The sequence below is a fragment of the Rissa tridactyla genome, chromosome Z (assembly GCF_028500815.1).
Source record: "Rissa tridactyla isolate bRisTri1 chromosome Z, bRisTri1.patW.cur.20221130, whole genome shotgun sequence".
Classification (NCBI taxonomy): Eukaryota; Metazoa; Chordata; class Aves; order Charadriiformes; family Laridae; genus Rissa; species Rissa tridactyla.
In genome coordinates, this window is record NC_071497.1 from 3992659 (window position 1) to 4017715 (window position 25057).

The 25057-nt window shown below is 40.0% G+C and overlaps 1 protein-coding gene across 2 annotated transcripts; it reads left to right on the forward strand.

Moving 5' to 3' along the window:
* Positions 1 to 11578: 11578 nt before the first annotated feature.
* Positions 11579 to 24785, forward strand: CETN3 (centrin 3). Of its 2 annotated transcripts, none has more exons than XM_054186155.1 (5): positions 11579 to 11724; positions 14447 to 14582; positions 16345 to 16459; positions 19045 to 19236; positions 24337 to 24785. In XM_054186155.1, exons 1-5 carry the CDS (start codon positions 11708 to 11710, stop codon positions 24378 to 24380), a joined length of 504 nt encoding a protein of 167 aa, XP_054042130.1. In that variant the 5' UTR covers positions 11579 to 11707; the 3' UTR covers positions 24381 to 24785. The 2 variants fall into 2 exon arrangements, with proteins under 2 accessions (XP_054042130.1, XP_054042132.1); XM_054186157.1 differs by lacking the exon at positions 24337 to 24785 and adding an exon at positions 20065 to 21059.
* Positions 24786 to 25057: the final 272 nt, after the last annotated feature.

Below are 25057 nucleotides of genomic sequence, written 5' to 3' on the forward strand. Positions count from 1 at the left end.
CGTACAACATGGATTGAGCCCTTGCTTGATGTCGTTTTTTTTTCTGAGCTCATAAAAGAAATTTTTATTTACAGAGTATGTTCTGAAAATTTGAGAGAACTGGTCTGTGACAAGCTTTAAGGTTTTATTTGTGTTTAAGAGTATTTTTATGTGACTGGATTGTAACTCGGTTGTTACTGCTCTGTGGCAGGGGAAGGATGGAGGCTTTAACGTTACCTTGCCCTGCTGCAGGTGCTGGATTAAACAGCTGGTACGCTTGTTACCACAAAGTGAATGTAACTTGAGCTGTTCACTGTGTGCTTATGAGGTGTTTGATGCATATGTTTTTTATGAAAAGTAAAGTGCATTGCATCTGACTCTGTTACAAAAAAGGTTGAATATGTTGAGAAATGCTAAATGACATTGTAACCTGCTTACAAAAATTGAATGTGTGATGTTTAAAAACTGTTGAAATGATTAGAGTTTGTGTAATTATTCTAACAGTCTGTATATATTTAACTTTTTTAAAAGGACACTGTCTGATGATATTTTCGTATATAGACATACATACTTTCCTAAAAAGAGTGCAAATGTTTTTCCCAAATTTTATTGGAGTTTAACCGTATTTGTTTGGCTTCCACTTCAGGGGGAGGCTTTTCCCACCCCTCTCATCATACCCCACAGAAAGGGAGCCCAAAGTTTGGGCTCTGTCTAAGGCATGGGGGAGTGGAAGTCTTCTCAATAGGTGTAAAAGCTGGTGAAAAAAACAGCTGCAAAATAAAAAAGCATCTCTGTCTAAAAATTATGCAAGGTTATGTAATACTTTCCTCCTTTCACAGATGTCATGGTTTAGGCTGGGCTAGCCACTAAATAAACAACAGAGTGTCCCTCTCCCTTACCGTATAATAATTTTCATTATTTTCTTACCTTTCTTAAAAACTACTTCTGCTGTATTACCCCATACAGTGATGTCAATGTATCATGGGTGATCGGGAGCTCCACCCTTCTCCAGTGCAGTCTGGATCAGTCCATGGCAAATAGGGCTGTGTTTCCACCCCTGGGGCAGTCATAGAATCATAGAACGGTTTGGATTGGAAGGGACCGTAAAGATCATCTAGTTCCAACTCCCTGCCCTGGGCAGGGACACCTCCCACCAGCCCAGGTTGCTCCAAGCCCCATCCAGCCTGGCCTTGAGCCCCTCCAGGGATGGGGAAGCCACAGCTTCTCTGGGCAACTTGAGCCAGGGTCTTATGCCCTCCCAGGAAAGAATTTCTTGCTAGTGTCTAATCTAAATCTACCCTCTTCCAGTTTAAAACCGTTACCCCTCGTCCTATCATTACAATCCTTGATCGAGAGTCCCTCCTCAGCTTTCCTGTAGACCCCCTTTACGTACTGGAAGGCTGCTATAAGGTCTCCTCGGAGCCTTCTCTTCTCCAGCCTGAACAAGCACAACTCTTTCAGCCTGTCCTCATAGCAGAGGGGCTCCAGCCCTCGCAGCATCTTTGTGGCCCTCCACTGGACCCGTTCCAACAGGTCCATGTTCTTCTTGTTGCTGAGGACTCCAGAGCTGCACGCAGTACTCCAGGTGTACTGGACACCTCTCCAGGTGAAAGCAAACTGTGGCCTTCACTCTGCTGCCAAAAGAATAGAGAAAAATGCATTAGCAGTGTCAGTTGTGGCATACCACTTGTCTGCCTTTGACTCCAGTTCATAGTGAAGTTGTAGCATGTCTGGTACAGCAATGCTCAGCAGTGGTGGTGTGACTCCATTCAGGCCACGATAGTCTACTGTTACTCTCCAGTCTCCATCAGATTTTCGCACTGGCCATACAGGGCTGTTGAAGGGGAGCGAGTCTTGCTGATCACTCCCTGGCTCTCCAGCCGACGAACCAGGTTCTGGATGGGAATCAGGAGTCTCAGTTGGAGCAGTATTGTCATCCATGCACTGTTGTAGTAGCAATTGGCACCTGCTGTTCTTCAGCCCTCAGCAGCCCCACAGCAGAAGTGTCCTCTGAAAGACCAGGCAGGGTAATGTGCTCAGTCTCTGTGGCTGCGGTACCAAAGGCCCACCGATACCCTTTTGGGTCCTTAAATGCCCTCTCCTCAGGGGGTCCATGCCAAGGATGCACGGAGCATTTGGGCCAGTCACAATGGGGTGCTTCTCCCATTTATTCCCAGTTAGGTTCACTTCAGCATCCAATACAGTCAGTTCCTGAGATCCGCCCGTCACTCCAGTGATGGATTCTGCCCCTCTATGATCGCAGCAGGGTACACTGTGCACCAGTGTCCACCAGGGCTTTAGACTTTTGTGGCTTTAATGTGCCAGGCCTTCGAATCCACACAGTCTATAAACTCGGTTGTCCTTCTCCTTCACCTGGCCAAAGGCAGGGCCCCTCTAATATTGAGCATAGTACCCGTGATTAACAGATGGGTTCATTTGGCTCGTGTAGCTATCAAAATTTGGGTTAGTTCTTGGACCAGAGAACCGCTTACCAAAGACTGCAGCAGCCATCCTCCCAGAAAAACTCTATTTGTTTCACTTTGCAAGTTGTGTACTCATGCCTGTGAGTCAGCGGTAGGTTGTCCATCCCACTTCCTCATGTCCTCATCATGGTTGTGGAGGTAAAACCACAGGGTACCTCGTCGCATGTTCCATCTCTCTTGAGCTGTTCTCCTAGGAGGGCTCTCCTGACACCTGCAATGTGCGTCCACGCAGGGGAAGAGTGGGATCTTGTCTCCATCCTGGACAGTTTATCAAACAGTTTTTCAAATAATTTCTTGGATTTCTCAGCCATTTTCAGATATTTCTCCACAGCCACAGCAGTGAAGGGGCGAGAGAGGCTGTCTTTGTACTATTCTACTCTGTTAGCCACTTTCATTTACAGTTGGTGTGTCGGCATCAGATCCTCCCCAGACCACTGCTGACAATGTGTGGGAATACATCGGTGGTGCACTCTGCACAGACTTCCGCAACGTAAGTCGTTGGCATGGCATTTCGTCAGGGTCTACTTTCACTCACCAGTCACCATAAATGACCTGTTGCACAGACAGTTTTCTTAGGTACTTAATACCTTTCTCCATGGTGGTCCATTTGCTCGGGTGGCATTCGATATTGTCCTTAAAGTCAGCCCTTTCAGGCTGACGAGAGTTGCCTCCAGGGACTGAGAGTTTTTTGGCTTTCTCCCAAGCACCTTATCAATGCTTCCATCTCTGGCCAGGTTTCCCAACTGCCTGGCTTCTCTACTGTCTAAGTCTATGGTATTGGCCCCATTATCCCAGCGCCAGAGCAACCAGCTGGTAAGTGTCTCACCTTCACGATGGCTAAAGGCATGCCCATTCAAAAGAAGAGATATCCTCCATCATTTGTGTTTAAAGCTGTGCTCAGTATCAGCTACAAGATCCTTAAATACCCAGATCAGTGTCAAAATGCCCTGTTAAGCCATGCTTAAGTCCATGAAGTATATGTAGGTACAGCAATTGCCTGGGTTTTTTTCCTTGACCAAAATTTAGGGAATAATTTCCTAGGTAAGAAGTGAGCTTTATATGAACATAGCCCGAAATGGGATGTGTTAGTAAACTGCTGCTATAATTTAGTAGAAAGTAGGTTTTGAAGGCCTTGAAATATTTTTGTATTGTAAGAAATTCACTACTAGGTAAATGGTATGTCTTAAGCATAAACAACTGGCTCTGACTATTTTTGTTAAGAATTACCAAGTTTTAGTCATAAGAGTTTGACAGTGTCCCTTTAACACTACTTGGATTAAATATTTAAAACATACATTGTAAGTTTAAATATTGCAACATCTTGGGCATTCAAAACTGTGTTGATTTTTTTGTAAAATCTAAATGTATGTTAATGCAGTTTTTGGTAGACTGGAAAATTAACAAAAAAATCAGACGAGAAGTTTTGCTATGTAATCTGTCAAGATGTTTGTGATGTTAAACATCAATTTACACATCAAAAAGCAATTTAATCATAGATAACCATAATAAAAATGTTTTAATCCTGTGCAGTCCAGTCATAATTTCTAGGTATTTTTTAAAAGCAGCACTTTTTTATTCTAAATGAAATGTAAAGTCTTTAGCAGTTGCTAGCAGTCTTTCTCTGAGGAAGGGACTGCATTAGAAACATTTATATATCATAGACTAATGCTGCAAAGCTTGTATAAAACCGTAAGTGGGTACTTCTTGGAAAAAAACCCCACATTTTAACAGAAATCAGAATTAGGTTTTCAATGGAATTTGCACACAGAAAGCATGGATGTGATGAAAGCATATATTTGGGGGTCAGTTTCAGTTTGTGGTGATGTAGATTATTATTTCCACACAGACAGTAGCTAATGACAGCTGTTTACTGTACTTGAAACAAAAATGGTCACACAGCTTTTGTTCAGCACGTAACTGGAGCTTGAAATAATGCCTAGAATACTTGCTGTCTCGTTTCTAATAAAATACAGGACTCCTTATTAACCGATAAACTGTAGAAGTTCCATGGAAATTAGTCCGTGAATAACAAAAGCAGCTGCTGTCATGAAAACCAGCAGAAAATAAATGTGCCTGTATAAAGCCAAGAATAAATGAAGATAGAGAGATGCACCTGTTCCTTTAAAGATAAAGATGGGCTTCCTTCCAGACAGCTGATAACTGGACTGCAGGGACACGTGGTTGTTCCGTTAATACAGTGCATTTGTTTTCCTTCCAGGAGTTCCAGTGTCAAGTGCAGTCTTCAAGTCAATCTCTTTCCAATTATCACAAATACAATCTTATTTTCAAAACTATTTTACCTTGTTAAATTTTGAATTTTATGGGGTGATGAGGACAGAATTTGAAGTCAAATATAGGTAGATATAAGATGATTTTATGAGGAAAATTAATGAATTGTAATTATGAGGGAAATAAGGCAATTAAAATAATTAAAAATATTACAATGTTGGTTTTATCTAAAGAATAAAAAATACTAGCATGGCAGCAGACAGCTGGGAAGCTCCGCGTCTCAGATTAGTTTATTGGGGTCCACAACACGGCCCTCTTCCTCTGTCATTTTTGGTGATGCAGAGGAGTTTTTTATCATACAAGCTAACAATCAGGACTACCCCAGCTGATCGGGTGTCATCAGTTCAGAGCGCTGTACAGCGGTGTATCAATGATTCCCCATTACACATCTAGGAACAAGGTAACTTGTAGTGGAAGTAAGACACCTCAGATCGGCGTTTATAAAATGTGGCAACACACAACTTCCACTCTGTGTCTAACAAAGGATGGGCAGAGCCTTTCTCTGTTGTCTGGGGTCAGTAATGAGTTCAGATGCACATCAAGAGTTAGCGGCACCCCAGCACAGGACACAAAGATTTCGGTGACCCAGTTACAAGCATTTTACCTCCTGTCCTGCACCTGTCCTGTTTGAAGCAGGAGCACTAGGAACTCAAGGTGTAAGCAAAATCCATCACTCTCACCTATCCTTTCTCAATAAACGGGTCTGACAATGAGTTGGAAAAAGTTTGTTACATGTACTGTGAAAATCATCATATTTGACATCAAGTTTGATATGGTAAATTTTCCTAGCAACAAGAATGAATTTTCTTCATTGGCATTCAGCAGATAAGGGGATAGGTTTGGTTTGCAGATCAGAAATTGAATGCTTTACTGCACTTCTTTACAGACAAGTATGAAACAGAAGGCAAAGAAAGGCCATCTTGAGGTCACCTAGCACCATCTTCATGCAGAGAAGCAGAATGTTTCCTTAAAACTAGAGGTTCCCAAGTCTACCTGCCCCACTTTTTCTGCTTTCCATCACTTTTTCACTTTCTAGTGGCTCAACTGCCTCATGTTTCTGGCCTGCTACCAGCTTTTTCCTTCATCCCACATCCTCTGCTGCTGCTTTCTTTCACATACCAACTTCTGTCTGTGCCTCCCCATGAGTTCCCCCACCTTTTCTCCCCTCTCCCTCACCCTGAGAAATGGCCTCTTTTCCTTCACAATATCTGAAATCCACCATCTAGAGCACTGTGTCTGGAGCCCAAGATAAGAAACACAACAGAGAAAGGGCAGCCCTGTGGCTCAGCGTCGGCCATACAGGTCATTCCACAGTGCCTTATTGCTTACTGATCGACTTAAGACTTCTCTTCACCTTCAGTCCAAATTATCCTTTTGTGCAAACTAAGCTGTTACAATTGGATGCAGTGTCCTCATAACATCTTTTTACATAGCAGAAAACTTACCAGTCAGCTACCATAAGCTTGAAAACATGATGTATAGGGAAAGACTTAATTCCTTTGGTTTTTTCCTTCAAAAGCCTTCCAGTTTCTTTATTGCTCTCTTAAAGTACGCCCTGCAAAGCTGTATGCCAGTCAAGTTTTGCCAGTGTCAAGCAGAATAGAACAAGCTCATCCTTGCCTTACATGTTTGCACTCTTCCTAATACATCACTGATTCATATTCCTATTTCTGGTCCCTTGTAATCTCCAAGTTCTGTTCTGTAATAATATTTTCTATGCAGTTACTTCCCATCTTGCTTTTCTGCACTGGAGTTTTCTCCTGTGAAATAAAGCACTGTCAACTTGCCTTCATTCCGTTTCATATCACTGATTCCAGACCACCTCGTCAGTTCGTCAAAATAATTTTGAATTCTGGTCCTTTGAATTGTAAGTCCTCTAGCCTCTGCATGGAGGGTATACACAGTTGTCCTCCTTACAGCTGCGGAGTTTGAGGAGGCTACTTTAGCCACAGTAAGTAAGAACAGCCTTCAGGCTGCCTGATACCTTTCTTTCACTACGCATTCATCTCATATTCACTCCGTATTTTGCTCACGTAGAAAGGATTTCTTCATGGCAATTGGTGTTTTAGTTCATTCTTTGGCACTTTGCATTTAAGTTTTAAAATGTAAAATTCTATTTTTCTTTCTGCTGTGCATGCAATCTGATTGCAGTTTCTTACCAGTCACATACAATTTTTATTTACAGCAGCTATGAATGTGTTGCTTTATTTTAGTCATGTTGAACTACACCGTGTGTTTCACAAGAGATGCTACATTGTGAGGCAGCTATCTCAGAGGAGCAAGGGGTCTTAAAAATTGTCTTTCTAATACACATGGAAATGAAACAGTCATTTAAATTACTTCAGTACTACAGCATCTCATTTTATTTTTACCTCAGTGAACATCTCTATTTGTCACCATGTCACTACGAAAGAAACATGTTGCTGCTAAAGAGAACATTCCCAGGGACAGGGCAAAAAAGCATCCTTACTGTTAAATCTTAGACTGTAGGATGCTATACAGCAGAGCTCAGGATAAGCTTTAGAACAAACGCTGTTAAAACCTAATGTTAACACCTTGCCTTTTAAGAGGAGGTATCTGTAGCCGAAGAAAACTAAAAATGGAGATCTGTTAGGAAAGAGGGAAGGAGGTAAGGGTGGAAAAATGTATGTCAAAGGAGGAATTATCAATATTTAACTTTTAAAATCTAGATGTAAGAATTTAACCGACACTTTCAAGTTATTATTTATAATTAATGCATGTATTACTGAAATCATTAAGCAGTAACTTGTGTCTAAAAATTCAACCAGATTTCACCCAAAACCAATTCTTCTTCAATCCCCTCATTTCCAAATTGAATTAGGAAGCACAGGAGCAGATAAAATTGAAAAGGTTAGGTTTTATTTTAAATTTAACATTATTTGAAGCTAAATATTACATTGGGGTTTTGCTGGTAAAAACATGCTACGTTATATTTACACTGCACGCACGTGTGCAGCACATGGATATCCAGGCTAGTCAGAAAGCAACCTAGTCCTCTGAGATGCGTAATTAGCCCAGAAAACTAGTGTGATGTTAAATCACTTTACTACTAGCCTATACAGTACCACCATGTTGCTTTGTGTAATCACACCTCAGTTAATGCTTCTTCAGAGTACACACAGGCGGAATACCCTTTCTCTGCTCCTCTCCTACATTCCTGCGTAAAGACAATAAAAATCACGATGGTCAGCCTACCCGCCTGCGGTGTGGAGGTGCGGTGAGTCTGGGCAGTGCAGGCTGGGCTGGACGAGCAGCAGCTGTAGACTTCCCAGCTGGTGCTCCATCAGGGCAGGGGCAGAGCTGCGGTGGTTTGCTGTCCTGAGGGGAGGAACGCATAGGAAGCTGCCTACTCCTTTAGAAATTTTTTGGATTAATTTTATTGACAAAGCAGCTTGTTGCTTTACAGCAGAAGGTTCTGATACTTGATCTTCTTTTCAACAGCCACAATGAGGTTTGTAATGTCCTGGACCCTCAAATTCAGCTTGGGACAAGGGAACCATGTACAGTGGTTTCAAATACTAATGAAATTAGGAATAGAAAAGGCAACATACTCACTCAAAGGGAAGATACGGCTGGCAGACAGCCCCACGAATGGCTTTCATGTAGCAACAGATGAGTTTGAAAAAGAATTAGAAGCTGAAGATACAGCCAATAATAAAGCCTACAAGTGCAGGCCACAAATAAACAATTATTTTCCTTATTAAGCTGGCAATACCTAGGTGTGAGGAACATGCTAGTGATATTCTAGTTTATCCACTCTAATCATAAGAGGTAGTTTTAGAAGGGGTTTTGCCAGCTCTGAAAACGTAAGGGTTTGCACGTCACAGCTACCATACCCAAAATCAAGTATTTATTTTTAGCTATTATATTTTGAGCCTGTCTTTTCAGTTTTGAATTCCTGGCATCTCCATTTCATGCGCAATACGAGCACTGCTTCCAGCTTTACTAAATTTACAAACAGTGGCATTTTGGTTTCCGGAGCAGAGCTTTTGCCATAGCATCCCATTAAGAACAGCACCAGCTGCACTGGGAATCTGCTTGGAGATCTTCTGCCCTAAAGATCTTACAGTTCAGTGCAAAGCATAACAACATCACTACGAACACCAACGGCTGTAAATGGTATGATGGTAAGACATTCTCCCTTCCTACACTTGCAAATGAGACTGGTTGGGAATCATCAAATTTAGAGGCAGAGAACATAGGGGTGCATTTACTCCTGTGGATTTTGTAGACCCTAATTGTCCTTATTTTTTCAAGCCCACCTTCACTGGTCACCTAACCAGGTTAGGCATAGGAAGTGGTTACAACAGACCTGGCTGTGTGCTCCCATCTGGAAATACCATGGTGGAACAGCAGAAGAGCGAGGAGTCCTACCTCCACCACCTGAAACCACTGCGGGAGGTTTTGCTCTCACTCGTTCAGTGAAGCACATATGCACCTACAGGCAGAATTCACACTGCCAGCAACCTTCTATTGGCGGTAGGAAACACAAGGAGAGCCGCATGTGTGTTGGGTAACTAAAGGCTAGAGGAAAGTGCGTAGTCTGCTGTGCATTTCTTCTCATTAAAGTAATGACAAACTCCTTGGCCTTGGAAGCAACAAGGCAAATTTCTGGCTTATCTGCTAAGTTTAGAAATAGAGACCTGAACATGGATCTCCAGTTCCTGGAAGCATACTCAGAGGGTCATTCAGTATCAGGTATTTGAGTATACCTGCCAGGTAGTAGTGTGGACAGGAGTGCTCTACAAGAGTGGACAAGCTAGAAGCCAAGGACAACTGCAACACAAGCAGGGACAGCAACCTCCCCACGGAGCGCAGGCAAGGTGACAGTAACCGGACCTGTCAGCAGCCCAGCGACTGCTGGACAACTGCAAGCTGATGACTCAAGTTCAAGGCCAGGCCAAAGTCCAGTCTGAGCTCCAGCACCAACACGCAGAGGGGATGCAGGCTGGAGTCCCAGGGGAGAGATGGCGATTCAGGGCTGCTGGTGCAGTCAGGACCATGACCCTGCCTCCCCCAAGCTCCAGGTGAGCATTCTCACCACTCAGTTAATGCTCTCCTTTTATCTCTGTCCATGTAAATATGTTGTATGAAGCACAAAAACATTATTTTGCCGGTATATTTGCTTGTTTGTTTACTACATTGCCTTGACGTAACCAGCACGGATGGCCTGCAGAGCTACCAGCTCCTAGTTCTGAGACCTGCATTCAGGACCTGTACTCCACTCCTGGCTTCAAATGGGGGAAAAAAAAAACAGATTTGAAAGCAAACATGCAATTGCTTAGATGAATGCATCTACTTGCAGACACATTCAAACAGCAAGGAGTGAAATGAAAAACCTCTAATCAAAAATCTCACTACAGCACAGCTTCAGTCAAACCTGCCAGTAATTTATGCTTTTAGTTACAAAGCTACCATCTGTTAACAGAGGTCAATTACAAACATTTTACAGTGCCTCTGCTTACTTGATCTGTGGACCAGAATTAATATGGACAGATAAACAAGCCTCATCTCTGCTTGACTTTGTTCAGGAAGAACCTGTCTTGAGCACACCTACTGATTCCAGCTGTTCAGATCCAACAGGGCACAGTCATAGTCAGGGTCAAGCTGCTACTGGTTTATTACTGGAAAACCACATGCTTGCAGTTGTAGAACACCTTTAAGACATGCTGCCAGTCCTGAAGGCAGCAGGACTGAAATGCCTGAAGGCGTTTTTAAACTGCCTTAGCGTTTTCAGTGAATTTAGCTAGAATGCTCAGGACAGTATTAGGAAAGATTTGAACATCCACCTGGTGCACCTAGTAACACTGGACTGTGCTGTTTCAGCATTGGTCATAAGAGCCTTGTCTGCTCATGGAATCCCAAGTGGCAAGACACAAGGGACATCTATTGTGTGACCAGAGCACCAAGGCAGTGCTCTTTCCAAGCCAATGTTTTCTTACCAGTGAGATGAGTACTGTCCCCACCCACAGAGTATGTAATGTTAGCTCATTCACTTGCCTGCAAAGCACATATAAATATTAAGGGCAATGAGAACTCAAACTAGACATTAAGGTCTTCAGTCTTCATGGAACACTGACTGCTTCCCCACAAAATTTTTAGGAAAGCAAAGTCAGTACACTAACAGAAAAGCTCAATACAAATGTTTCCAAATACTTTGAATATTATGTCTGTGAACACACTTATGAATCTCATCTGCCCTCATGCTTCTGAGCTGATGCTGAGCTCCCAGACCCCATCTTGAAGGTGCAACAAGTACCAATTCTCAGTTGACAGAGGCCACTTCTCCCAGGAAGCTTCTCCAAAGCGCTGCCAACAGACGGGCGTGCCAACAGGCGCGGCCGTGCCCGCTCCCCGGCTCCGGACGGCGGGGACGCCGCTTCACACGGCTGCTCCGCAACCCGCCGCTCGGTCACACTCAAGATGGCGCCGTCCCACCCAGCGGAGGAGGATGCGGGCAGGGCCTGGGGATGGGGGGCCCTTTCTGCCACAGCCATGGCACACCCAGAGGGACGAGCAGAGAGACAGCCCACAGTCTCCGAGGCGCCCCAAGAGCCCGCCAGCCGTGCCAGGGCCGAACGAGACGGCGTAGCCCTCCACCATGGCAGCCAGCACCTCCCCTCACCTCTGCCCGCGCCGCGCAGCACTCTGGGGAGCAGCACCCCAAACCCCGCCCCTCCCCACTTGAGCGGCAGCCCTGTAGCCAGTAAGCGAGTGCTCGGCGTTCGGAGGCGGGAAGATCCTCGCCAGCGCCCAATCAGGCGGCGGCGGCGCGGCGGCGAGGGCGCGGGTTGGCGGGCGGCGGCGTTGTGCCGCGTTTCCAAGGGGAAGGGAGCGCGGCGGGGCCCTGTGGCGGGGCAGGCGGCGCGGCCCGGTCCGGCGCGGTGCAGCCCGGCCTGGCCCGGCCCGCCGCGGCTCAGCTCGGCGTCGGCAGCATGAGCTTGGCTTTGAGGTCGGTATGAGCCGGGCGGTTCCCCCCTCCCCCCACCGCTTCAGGCCCTGGGTGGGGGCGGCCGCCTCCCTCAGGGCCCCGCTGTCCCCTCAAGGGACTGGGGGAAATGGCGGCGGGAAGCGGGTGAGGGGGGAAGTGGCGGGGCGTGGGTGGTGTGCGGCGGTGGAGGTCGGCCGCAGTCTCCCGCCGCTTCTGTCTGATCCCTGCGGAGGGGGCCGTGGGCGGATCGGGCCCCGCAGCCGTCTGCACGCCCAGGGAGGGCAGGGCGTCTGGCGCTGTGGGCTTCGCTTCTGGGTTGCTTGAAGTAAGACACCTTCAAAAAGCCTTTTAATAGGCGTTAAATTAGACTGTTTTGGTTTGGTTTTTTTTAATGCAGGTTCAGTAATTGCTTTATAAAGGGGGCTTATGAAATCTATACCTGTCAAATCATTGTCTTCAGGCGTAATTAATGCGCTTATATGACATATGTGACCCTTAATTTTCAAGTCTTGGGAACTTCTCGCTTCATATAGTAAAAGTGGTTGTAGAAGAAGTGGCGCTAAACTACTTGCATTTAAGTACTGCTCCGTCTTTTGAAAAAGAACCTAATATTTTATGCTAAGCACTAAATAAACACTTGAGTAGCCAGATCCTTCTTCCAGAAGAGTTTGGCGTTAATCTGCTTTCAGGCTTCTAAATGGATTTCATCCTCGCAGCTCGCAAAACATGGGCGCTCTGGATGTGAGCTACTCTCCCAGTCCTAATTATGTAGCCAGCTCAGAGTTATTTTAGTCCTTCCAAAAGCTATAGTAATCCAAAGCCTGTGTGAAATCAGGCTGTCCCAATTGGTCTGCTAACGTCTTCTCACTCTTGGAGAATATTGTGGTCTGAGCTGGGTCCAGCTTGTGCAGCTTGCACTTTTCCTGTCTATATTTGGAATTCTTACTGTATTCTTACTGTAGCTTCAGTGATTGTTGAAAACTAAGTCCCAGCTGTGTGTTTAAGCTTTGGTTTTGATTAAAATTAGCAAATCCTTAGCAAAGGAGAAGAAAAAGCAGCTCATTACAGGAGATTTGGAAAAGAAATATCCTTAAAAATCAGATTTCTGTTTATTCATCAGTAATTTTTATGCCTTTTACAATAGGTGACACAGTACTCATTTTGTCTCTGGTGCAAATAAACAAATGAGAGTAAAAAAAACCCTTTTCCTGAGAGCATAACCTGAATTATACGATAATTCAGTTTAGAAAGGACTAAAGTCATCTACTCCAGCTTTCTGCTCAGAGCAGGTCCCACTCAAAACTGAATGAGGTTGCTGAGCACCTTTTCCAGTTGGGTTCCAAAAATTTCTGATGATGGGAGGCTCCTCCGTCTCCCAGTGCAATGGTTCCAACACATAAACAGTTGCACTGGGAAAATGTTTCCCCTTAGATCCAGCTGCAGTTTCTCCTCTTGCATTTTGTCTTGTTGTCTCTTGTCCTTTCACTGTGCTCCTCTAAGGGGAACCTGTTGCTGTCTTCTGTGTAATAACGCTCTAGGTAGTGAAGGACAGCACTTAGCCCTTCCCCACCTAGTCCCTCTGCCCCACTGCTCTAACGAAACCCAGCTCCCTCAGCTTCTCATGCAATGTGTGCTGCAGCCACCAGGCACGGTAGTCTGCTTTAGACTTTATCTGTTTTCTGTACATCTCTTCTGTACTGGGGTGTCCATAACTGGATGCACAATCACAGAATGGAGGGGATTTACCGCTGCAATTAGCCACGCTCATCACAGCGACAGTGTGCAGCTGAGCTTCTCACGTGCCTGCTTCTTCCAAGAGTGTACATTGAGTACTGTAACAGTCTTAGTTGATATCATCTGTTATCTCAGATGTTTTTCTTTTTTTTTACAAGTTCTTACTCTGAAGTGGACATCTTCCAAGTGATTACTCTGGATGCAGTAGTAATCCTCATTGATGGGAATAAAGCACAGTTACAGCAAAACTAGCTTAGTCCAAAGTATCTTTTATCAGTGCCATCCTTTTAAGGTTTTTTTAACTCTTGTTCCCAATATATGAATTGTGTGTTTTCTGTCTGTTATTTGGAAATTTAATCTTATTTCTAGGCTAGCCAAGGAAAAGAGGGCTGTCTTTGAGCAAGATTTGCTGATTTGGGGGACTTGTCTCTTTCGTATATACCAAAACCAGCAAAAAGTCTTTGGAACTGTGTCTGCGTATGTGCAATTTAAAGGATTTTAAAAAATCCATAAATGCCTTTTATCTAAGAACTATTACTGGCAACAAAGCCGATTTGGGGCACCTAATGCCCACTTTAGTAGCCAGACAACCCAGTTGTCTGGCCTGGTTAAGCCTCCAACGGCCTGTCTGTCTCAAAATTCTTTCTTCTAAGCTACAGTTTAGAAATAAAGTGTTTGCAGGTGTTGTATCATTTCAACTAATAATCTATTATTATAAGCCTCAAGTATTCTTTTTAACTGTTAGTTTTTCTACCCTCTTTTTTGTTGTTATTTGTCAAACAAGATGCTTGTGCTGATTCTATTTTGTGTGAGGGAGTGGAGGTGTCATTCAGCTTTCACAAAGGATTTGTCTATTTCTAGCGTTATTTTAAACTGGGAGGACAAGCTGGGAAGAGATTGAATGTGGCCTGTGCAATTATGGGAAGTTTCTTATTGGTGGAAAATTTAATGTACAATGGTATCTTTCCAGTAGAAATTAATTACACTTAATTTCTTTCCTCTTATATAGGAATGAGCTTTCCGTAGACAAAACTAAAAAGAAGAAAAGAAGAGAACTGACTGAGGAACAGAAGCAAGAAATTAAAGATGCCTTTGAGTTGTTTGATACAGACAAAGATAGAGCAATAAATTATCATGAACTAAAGGTAAAAGTTTTTTTTAATTTAAAAAAAATTATTGCAGATAATATATCTCTGTTCCTTAGTCAATTTTTAAAACGTTGTCTGTATCTTTAAAGAATACTCCACGTTCAAGATCTCTTGCTGGACTAAAGAAGTGAGGATGTTTGGGGGGAAAAAAAAAAGGAAATACTGTATTGGTGTAAGAATAGCTTTTTTTCCCACAGTACGTACTTGACAAAGTAACAGAATTGCTGTAGCATCCTGCATAACACTGGTCTGGATGCTTCCCAGGGTTTAGCCTGGACAGATGACTAAGTAGGAAAAGCTCTTGAAAAGCTGTTTGTTTCTTTTTGAAGGCACTATATAATCTGAAGCTTGGCATTGTGAAAATCCACAGGTTTCAGATACATAGGTAAAAGATGTAAATCAAACTTTGTTGACTACAAGCCAGAGGTTACCCACTTGCATTTTGCAATAGGGAGCCTGTGGATTGTAGGAGTGAGGTATGCTATTTGCTGTTCTTATGGGAGGCTCAGTAGTTTCCTTTCCCCACAAAGCTTCTCCTGTTGATAGCTATCAGCAAACGGAGGTTAGCATGGCAGGTTTTTCCTTGTGAGTACTCCTATCTAGAAGCCTCTAGAAGAACAACGTGAAGTTTATTAAATTGTCTTTAAATCTTTTATGAATTTTTATTCTAATTATACTGCATCAAGAGCAAAAAGTGGCTTTGGAGAGGCCAGTATTTCTGTCACATACTGGGTGATATTCTTTTGTGAAGGAATACCTAGTCCAACCTGCTGGCTCCACATTCTGGCTCTACCAAGTAACTCAAAGGGGAAAAAAAATTCTTCTTTTTACTTTAATTGCTTTTACAGGAATGTATTAGGTATAGCGACTCCCTTCTCTTTATTTTAGAGTTCAAGTATTTTGTCTTTGCTGGCAGCCACAGTGAGTGGGGTAGTACTGGGGGCTGTTTGGGACTGTTAATATGCTTTTTCCAGTTACGGTATGCTTTGAATTCACAACTATCATGAATATTTATAAAGCTCTTTCTTAGCTATCTAATTAAATATTCCTGAAGATAATACTATGTAAGAATAGAAATATGTAAAGAAAAGGACTATGTCCTTCTCTACAATATCAGCATATAGCATAGGTTTTTTTTTTATGGCTATATCCAATAGGATTGTGGTTTTCCAGCTCTGGTTTAGTGTATATTCGTCAATTTGGAGGAAGTCAAGGTAGCGTGTGCTGAGAAATTGACAGTTCAAATGGAAAACTAAACATGTACTCTTAATCTAATGGAAAAATAATAAATGGGTTCGTTTTTGTCATTCACTGGAAAAGCAGTGAAGTCACTTGTAAGTGGACTTGTAAACCCATAAAAACATACATACTTAGTATGAGTACTGAAGAAGAATAATTTGAAGAATGATTTTAAATTTTGTCTTTGAAAAAGGGTCAGTACTTGAAATGGTTTTGGAAGTGAGGAAAAAAAAAAAAATCTACTTGTCCTAAGAAGCATTTGGTCCAGTCTGTGAAGTCCCTGAAAATGCAAAGGCTAGTTTTTCCCAGTAATTTGACATTCCATTTGCTAATAGTAGTTTTAGGCAATTTTTATATCCAAACCTTTTTTTCTTTTATTAATTTTGTTTATTATTGTTGCTAAACCACTGATATGCACTTCCTTCTTGTGCAAGAAGGTAATTGCTGAAAATAAAACGAAATCTGTTAAATCCTTATTTTAATCTTCATATATGGTTGCACTTCCATTTTATTCCAAAAGGTGGCAATGAGAGCCTTGGGTTTTGATGTGAAAAAAGCTGATGTACTGAAAATACTTAAAGATTATGATCGAGAAGCAACAGGCAAGATCACCTTTGAAGATTTTAATGAAGTTGGTATGTGTTTGATTGTGTACCTTTAGAGAAATTTAGCCTATAGTAGTGACTACAATTTGGAATCAGTACTTTGTGTGCTTTTTCAGTTATCTAGTACTATTAAGGAATAGAAGTGGAAGCTTTAATTTCATATTTTTCTTAATAAAAGTCAATAGTGAAGGAAAATAAATCTTTGTATTCTGAATACTCAATTTGATATGCAGAGATGAATGATAGCCACAGTATAAAAGGAATAGAGTATACACAGTCCTGATCTTTTTCAAACTTACACAAAGGAATAAGTGCTAACTTAAAATGTAGATATTCTTGTGTTGTTTATGGATTTTATAATATTCTCCTTCCTGCTGTGGTAAAAGTGTTTGGCATCGAATTTCATGGGAAGGAGTGTGTATACAGACAAACTGCAAACTGAATGCAGACTTTGTATATAACGAAGACAAGAGAATTGAAGCAGATGTTAAATATAGTACTTCAAGGATTTTCAACTGTTGATAAAAAACAGTGGAATTTCATTAGGCTTTTCTTTCATCTTAAGACTGTGTATTGCACAGTTTGACATACTTTGAGTATGTAGTGATCTGCAGAATTTTTAAAGATGAGAGTTTAAGTTTCTTTGGGGATTTTTTGGTTGCTACATATAACTTATACTTTAGCATATTTGTGTTTACCAAAAGATTCAGCTATGTGGGATTTCTACATGTATGGCTTTATGTCTCTATTTCATTATTCCAGTCTACGTGTTCAAGGTATTAGATTTCTGTAAATTTTCTGAGCCCCCTCCCCCGCCCCCTCAGTGTAGTACCTGTATACTCGCTCTTGGCTATGAATAACAATCTGCTTAATGTGGCAAAATAGCTATTGATTGAAATGTGGTAAATTTTAACAAATTAACAGGTTAGGATTGGACAAAATGTGTTGTTAATGACAGATAATATTTTTATAGTTGTATTCCAGGTCATAGCAAATTGTAAGTCAGAAAAGAACCAAAAATAAATCCTGTAGGGAGATATATGTGATCAGTCCTGATTTAAGTTTTTAACAAATAAATTAAAAAAAATAAAGTGAGAGTATTGATTTAATAACAATGATAATATTATAATTGCATCATTATACTGTGATATTGTAATTACTGTGTAATTCTTTTTTAATTCCTGATGTTCAGTGCTGTGAGAAGCTAGGAACATTCTTGTAGAAAGCACAAGATATACTTGGAATGCAATCAAATCTGTCCCAAAACTTGAATTGAATTGGAGTGCTGCTGTGATGCAATATGACCTTGACACAGAATTAAACGTGATACCACTTCTAGCAGAAAGATCAGGGAGTTACAGAAAATAGGTTATAGAAACTTTAATTGTGAAGAGCCGCTGAATATAGCTAAGCAATTCTTGAGCCATCAATTTTTCATAATTTAATGTTATTTATGGTTTTAAGTGTAGGAATGGCCCATCTGAAATGTATAAAGATGCAATTACATTTTGTCTTATTTTGTACAATCATGTTACCTATAGTATTTAGAAAACTAGTGATTTGTTGTTATTCAGCTAACATTGAGTGTGTCTTTTTGCCACAAAAGGTACAATTTTTCAAATGACATGATGACTGTCATGCAGTGTAGTTGTTTTAAATTAAAATACTCAAATTTAGTATAAATACGAGATATTTATGTAGACATATAAATTTCACTGCTGTAGTGAGCTTACACGAGCTAGAATCTAACTTTTCCCTGTCAAGTTCGCTAAGCCAGAGCAGGCGTTCCATCTGCAGACAGTACCAGATGTTAAGTGGTTCTCTATGCATAAACAGGGTTGATGTGTTTTTAATGGCTTGATGAAAGTCATAAATAGCAAGCCCTGTAATACAAGACTAGCAGGTACAAAAGATACGAAGATATTTATGGCTAGTTCCAGAAATGTCTGAAATAATTACTAGAAAAATATTTTATGTGGCAAGTTTGTCTTTTCTGTTTCAGAAACTGACAAATGGTTGTGATAAAAGCAATTATAAATACTGATTAATCCTTGCAGAATTAACATCTTGCAGTTCATAGCAGCGTCCTTTTCATAACCCCTCGGCTTAGTTGTTTTTGGTTTTTTGTTAGTGTGGTTTTGTATCTAAAAGAGAGGTTCCATGTGAATGTTTTTCATTATGTAGTGTTTCAATGATTTCCAAGTCAAAATTCGTCCCGATCAAAACATATGAAATAAAATACAAGAAAAAAAAAAATCACATGTCTGTCAGAGCTGATGCTTGTGTTGAAAGGTAAGTTTGGAACAGAGTAGGCATGTGTATACTTTTAATTCCTATTGAAAAATGTGTTGAAAGCATGAATGTGTCTAAATTGCTGTGTAGCTTTCCCCTGCAACAGGTTTGTCCCAAAGAGAAACTCAGCTTGGGAAAAGAGAGATGAGAAAGACAGGTCAGATAACAGCCAAACAAATATGCACGTTGAATTGAAATATATCCAAATGAAAGAATGGACAAAACCAGAAGTGTGTGTTCATCGCATTGCCTTAGTCTGCTTAAGGTCATTCTGAGTTTACCCTTCAGAATTTTTTAGTCTAATTTAAGTGTCCTTCTTACAGTGACAGATTGGATATTGGACAGAGACCCACAAGAAGAAATACTCAAGGCATTCAAATTGTTTGATGATGATGACTCTGGTAAAATAAGTCTGAGAAACCTGCGCCGGGTTGCTAGAGAATTGGGTGAAAATATGTCTGATGAAGAACTACGGGCTATGATTGAAGAATTTGATAAGGATGGAGATGGAGAAAGTACGTGTTAGCAAACAAAACCCCATACAGTCTGTTTGTAATTTTGTCCCCTTTTAAATGTAGTTGTGTTGTGAAAACATCCTCTTTGGTATCCTTCTATATAACTTTCATCTCAAACTTAATTTAGTCTACAAATAATGGAAATTGTTGTTTTTGACAGCTAGTAGTCCTGGAAACACATCTTGGAGTCTAAAAATCAAGTTGATTTCTCAAGTTGATTCACCACTAACTCTAATTCAACTAATATCTGTTAAAAGATTGGTGAAAGTGTAGTTGAAGGTGAAAGTAATGGAACTCGTACATGGGAGATACCATGTATCTAAATGACATTATTTTTTCCTTCTAAATCAGTAAGAGAATTAAAGTGCTAAGAGAAACCCACACAATATTTCTTAAGTGGTGACGTGTCACTGTTGTGATTTCAGTGTGTTAGTCGGATATGGAGTATTAAAGTAATAAATCATGCTGGCTGTACCCTGAGTCTATGTAGGATCCGCTTGGATGGGTCTTTAACATACTTCTGAACTTAAGAGTGCTGGGGAACACCGTAAAAAATCGCTCTGGGCAATTTACAAGGTCCATGCAGAGTGGACTGCAGAGGGGTTTATTAGCTAGATAAAGAATGAATTAACAAATCCAGTTTGATACTATGCTTATTTAATCTTCTTGACCACTGAAACTGGGGTTTTTTCATTAACTTGAGAACGCCCTTACGTTTACACCAGAAACCTTAATTTCTGAATGTTGGGGACCACTCACTTAAGACAGTGTGCATAAACACTGCATTTTTAACAGTCATCGAAAGCTACTTCTGAGTTTTTCTTTCAGGGTTGTGACTCACATCTGAGATTTCACTAGCAGTTCATCAACTTTTCCAGTTACAATAGTATTTCTACTTGTGAAACGTTGCATCTGTTGGACTCAAAACCTCAATACTAGCGGAAAAAAAAAAGGTGGTCTCATCAGCCTCCTGACAGACACTCCTCCCCTGGATGCTGTTTGAGATAGATATTATTCCACACTTACGAATACAATTACTCAAGTACTGAAACTTTCAAGAGGCAGAGCAGGACATTTTGAGCATGGTCAGTGGTGAGGAAATGCGAACCTTCTGTTCCATTGCAGTGGTGTAAATAGACAAAAGATAGTGAAAAGCCAGTGATTGAACTGCCAGAAGAGTGTTAATGTTGACACTGCTACTGCTGAAGTACGTGTTGAGAAAAGTGTGTGATCTCTTTCCTTTCGGAGCTGTTGTTTTCTGCTGTCTTTCTACGGTCTGAGGCCATGGTTTTTTAATAAACCCATACTGCATAATTTTGCTGTTCCTCCACACTGCCAGCTGTGTCTTCCCACCTGTTTCTTGTGCTGGTGGTATCTGATCCCACAGGTGAGATGTGTAAGGGAGCTAAGATGGGAAAAAACTATTCATTCAGTTTTTTAAGTGTTATTTTTCTTGCTGCTGAGATCCCTGAACTGTCTCACTGCTTGATCAGATTTTCTCAGAGCTGCATCCTGAGCAAATAGATTTTGGTTTTTCTCAGTGTTTCATATAGGATAATAGAAGCAGGTCAGTATAGTGAAAGCTGTAAATCCTGTTTTCAGACATCTCTTTATGTGCAGTGACACACAGGATTGCAGCTGTGAATTCCGGAAGACAACAGGGTACCTATTTACTTGGTTTTTCAGTAGCTGTATAGCAGGCAAGGAATGATGCCTGTTTTTTCAATACATCAGATCGATTGCTAGTCTAGGTAGATACTTTAATTTTGAGCTTGTTTTGCTTTTAAAAGGAAGAGTTATAAGGACACTGCATTGTGAGCTTTACTCTTCCCCTCTCCTCCCGAATTCTTTTTTCCTTTTTTCCTTTTTTCTCTTTCTTCTCTTTTTTCTCTTTTCTCTTTTTTCTCTTTTCTCTTTTTTCTCTTTTCTCTTTTTTCTCTTTTCTCTTTTTTCTCTTTTCTCTTTTTTCTCTTTTCTCTTTTTTCTCTTTTTTTCTCTTTTCTCTCTTTTCTCTTTTCTCTCTTTTTTCTCTCTTTTCTCTTTTTTCTCTCTTTTCTCTTTTTTCTCTCTTTTCTCTTTTTCTTTTTCTTTTTTCTCTATTTCTTTTTTTCTCTATTTCTTTTTTTCTCTATTTCTTTTTTTCTCTATTTCTTTTTTTCTCTATTTCTTTTTTTCTCTATTTCTTTTTTTCTCTATTTCTTTTTTCTCTATTTCTTTTTTCTCTATTTCTTTTTTCTCTATTTCTTTTTTTCTCTATTTCTTTTTTTCTCTATTTCTTTTTTTCTCTATTTCTTTTTTTCTCTATTTCTTTTTTTCTCTATTTCTTTTTTTCTCTATTTCTTTTTTTCTCTATTTCTTTTTTTCTCTATTTCTTTTTTTCTCTATTTCTTTTTTTCTCTATTTCTTTTTCTCTCTATTTCTTTTTCTCTCTATTTCTTTTTCTCTCTATTTCTTTTTCTCTCTATTTCTTTTTCTCTCTATTTCTTTTTCTCTCTTTTTTAAGGTGTGGCTGTAGAGGTGAGCAAGAGTAGAAGTCATCTGCAAGCACATTTTATTCTGAGTCGGTCTCCTGGAGCTGCCAACTGAGTTGTCAGAATCATGGATGTCATGTGGCTATTTGGTCACTAGAAATTGAATGTAGACTATTAGCTCCTTTCAGGAAGGTTACTGAGTCATAATTATTTTGTGTCAGTGCTACATTTTTGAATTCAAATTGATCAGCTAAAAGTGGGTGGCTCAGTTTCCTCTTATTCATTCATCCATTCATTCTCTTTGTTAGAGCAGGCAAGCACGAGATCGAATATGGAAGATTGACAGCATAATGTTTGTATATGGTGCTGTTTATCCTTAAGTTTCTGTGTGTTTTCTTTTATTGAAAGAAAACTGATGCTGTTTCTAGCTTTTTAAGATTCATTCTGAAAAAGTAAATAATCCTGTGAATCACTGTTCCGTTTAGCTTCAAACATCTGGGTCATGTAGCAAAATCTTGCTGTCATCTAATTCTCCTTCTTTTTCTGCCAAGAAAGAGAATCTGAAACTTAGTTGGTAGCATTTTTAATTGACACTTCAAATATAGGAATAATATCACTTGTGGTTTTACACCCTTCTTACATTTGGGAGATTGTTTGGCTCATAGTGAAATAAGGTCTGTTGTGCGATACCCAGGCTACTTGAAGCCGTGTGTTTCCAGCGAAACCACTGAGCTGTACTGGTACACTGTACATAAGTTTCTGCAGAAGAAAGTATTTTTGACATTTTTATGTCTGCCTTGAAAATGTAAATAGTCTTATTTTCTTATTCCTGGTCATAGGAGTGACTTCTGTTTTGGAGTATGACTATTTTTAGAAACTCCATGCTGTCAGCTCATGTAGTTTTTATGTTGTGTGGATGCATCTGTAGGAAACACGATCCAGTCTTAGGTCTCAGATTTTGGCACAGAATTAGGGAAAAAAAAAAACCCACAAAAAAACCCTTCACTGAAATAATACACTTCTCTAAGTCTCCAGAGTCCAAATTAACATTGTCTTCATATTAGCTGTGATACTAGTTCATTCTTTTATGATTACTTATGTAATGGAATTGAGGGAAATCTGACGCTAGGAAAGACTATGATTGCTTCTGATTTCATTGCGCTTAACTTGTGAACAGATCCTAACTCTGAGGAGGATTAACTAGGATTACCTGGGTTACTGGGAATTGTAACTACACTTCTCTTTGCAGTTTGTTTGAATGTTACAAAATTTCTTTGTCATTATAATACTGTATTTCCACTTTGCAGCATTGTTTAACAAAGATGTTTTAAACCAGAGAATATTTGGGGGAGGGGGATGTTTGTATTTGTGGTGTTACTGTGATAAAGCTGTTGAAATGCTTTTTAAAGTCATACAGACAACATAGTCCTTATGTGTAGTAGAATGTGATGTAGCTATATGACAGACTGATATTTCAGAGTATAGGGTCCTAAGCTAGGCTAAATCTACTTGTTTCATATTTTTTTGAAAGGTCAGATTTAAGTGTTTGGTTTTTTTTTTTAATTCTTTAACATAGTTGAATTTGTTTAATTTTCTTCTACCTGTAAATATAGCACTTACTCTTCAGTGCTTTGTTTAGAAATAGGTTGGGCACATTGGCCAGGACAGATAATTGTCAGTGAGAATTCTTCATACGTTTCTGGTCTTTCCCATACCGCTGACTTACTCTAATCATTCCTCGCTGCAATAATTAGTTGCAGAGTGAACGCGTTCATTGGTTAACTCTTTTACAGTGGCTCTGTTTTAACATATGAGTAAGGTCAATAGCTCAGGTATAAGTGCAGCAAAATAATTAATGACTGCTAATTAATTTATTATTATGTCTCAATTTCTTCAAGTACATTTGTGTAAAATTTCTGTTAATTATAACTGAAGAATGAAGAAAGTTCAGATGGGGAAAAGCTTGTCAAAAGTCCATTTTCATTCTAGCTAATTTATGGAATCATTAGTAAATGATCTTAAAGTTCATTTTGTGTTTGGCAAATGTTACAGGTTTGAGAGAGAGGAATACCATGGTTTGGGGGGGTTGGACATGAGTGTCTGAATAACGATTTTAAGAATAACACCAAATTTGATCGTAACTGGAGATGCAGCATTGTTGCTTAAGAAGCACTTAAGAAAATGTTAACATTTTAACATTAAATAGTTAAAACATATTTAAAATCTTCAAGAATCGTAATAATAAAATATAATGTATTGCATAGCCATCTTTTTACATACTTTTCTTAGTGTCTTTTTCTGTCTTGTTTTACTTTTAGAATATTTTTACTTCCATAATTAGAAATAATAGCTTGTTACATGTGAGCTAGATTCTGGCTTAAGTATTCCATGTAGTTAAACTTGCATTCTGACTTCTCCTTCTGCATGGGGGAGAAAAGAAAAGTGCAAAATCTGTGTTCTTCTAGAAGCAAAAAGTCCAAACTGGTAAACCCTGATTAGTAATGGATCAAACACAATAAATACTAACTGGAAAGCCTTTAAGTAAAACATATAATACAGATACGCACTCTTTTCTTTTACAGTTTGTGAATGGTTGCTGTTTGTCTAACGATTTTCTCTTTTTCTGCAGTCAATCAAGAAGAGTTTATTGCTATTATGACTGGAGATATTTAGCATCAGAAGAAAAGAAATGAACTCCGCACAAAAGGGGGGAATCATTGGCAGCTTCCATTACAATGTTTTGTACTTCCATTTATTTCTGTAGCTGGAGTCATGCAGAAAATTACTTTTCCTCACAGGACCAAAATAAAGGCAGGTTGTGTGCACTGATAGTTCGGTATTTTTTATCCTTAAATACTGTCACTAGAATAAATGATATATCATTTTAGAACAAGTAAGTAATGCTGCATTTCAGAATGTTCAAGTACTCATTTGTAAAATAGCTTTGTATAGGATTTCTAAATTGTATCATAAGAACCTTTTGAGGTTGACTTTGTGTTAGCATTAGCTGTGGCCTTAGTTTTGATACATAAGGTTTGACAAACTTCCATTTTAATAAACTGTTCTTTACAATTGCTACTTCAAAGTCTTGTTTTTGTAGTTTAACCTGAACTGGACTATAATGTAAAATCCTTCAGGGAAAAGATTTTTTTTCATTTATAGGCTTATACTTTCACTGTTCTAAATGAATGGTGACGTTAAACGAGCAAGCATTTGCATCGTCAAAGATGAAATTTATAAAATCTGTATTAACCCTGCTGTGATAGCAAAGGGCAGGCAACTATGTGTGATGATAAACTGTATCAGAAATGTGCTTCAATCATCCAGATGTCAGCCAGCAGCTCTCTCTT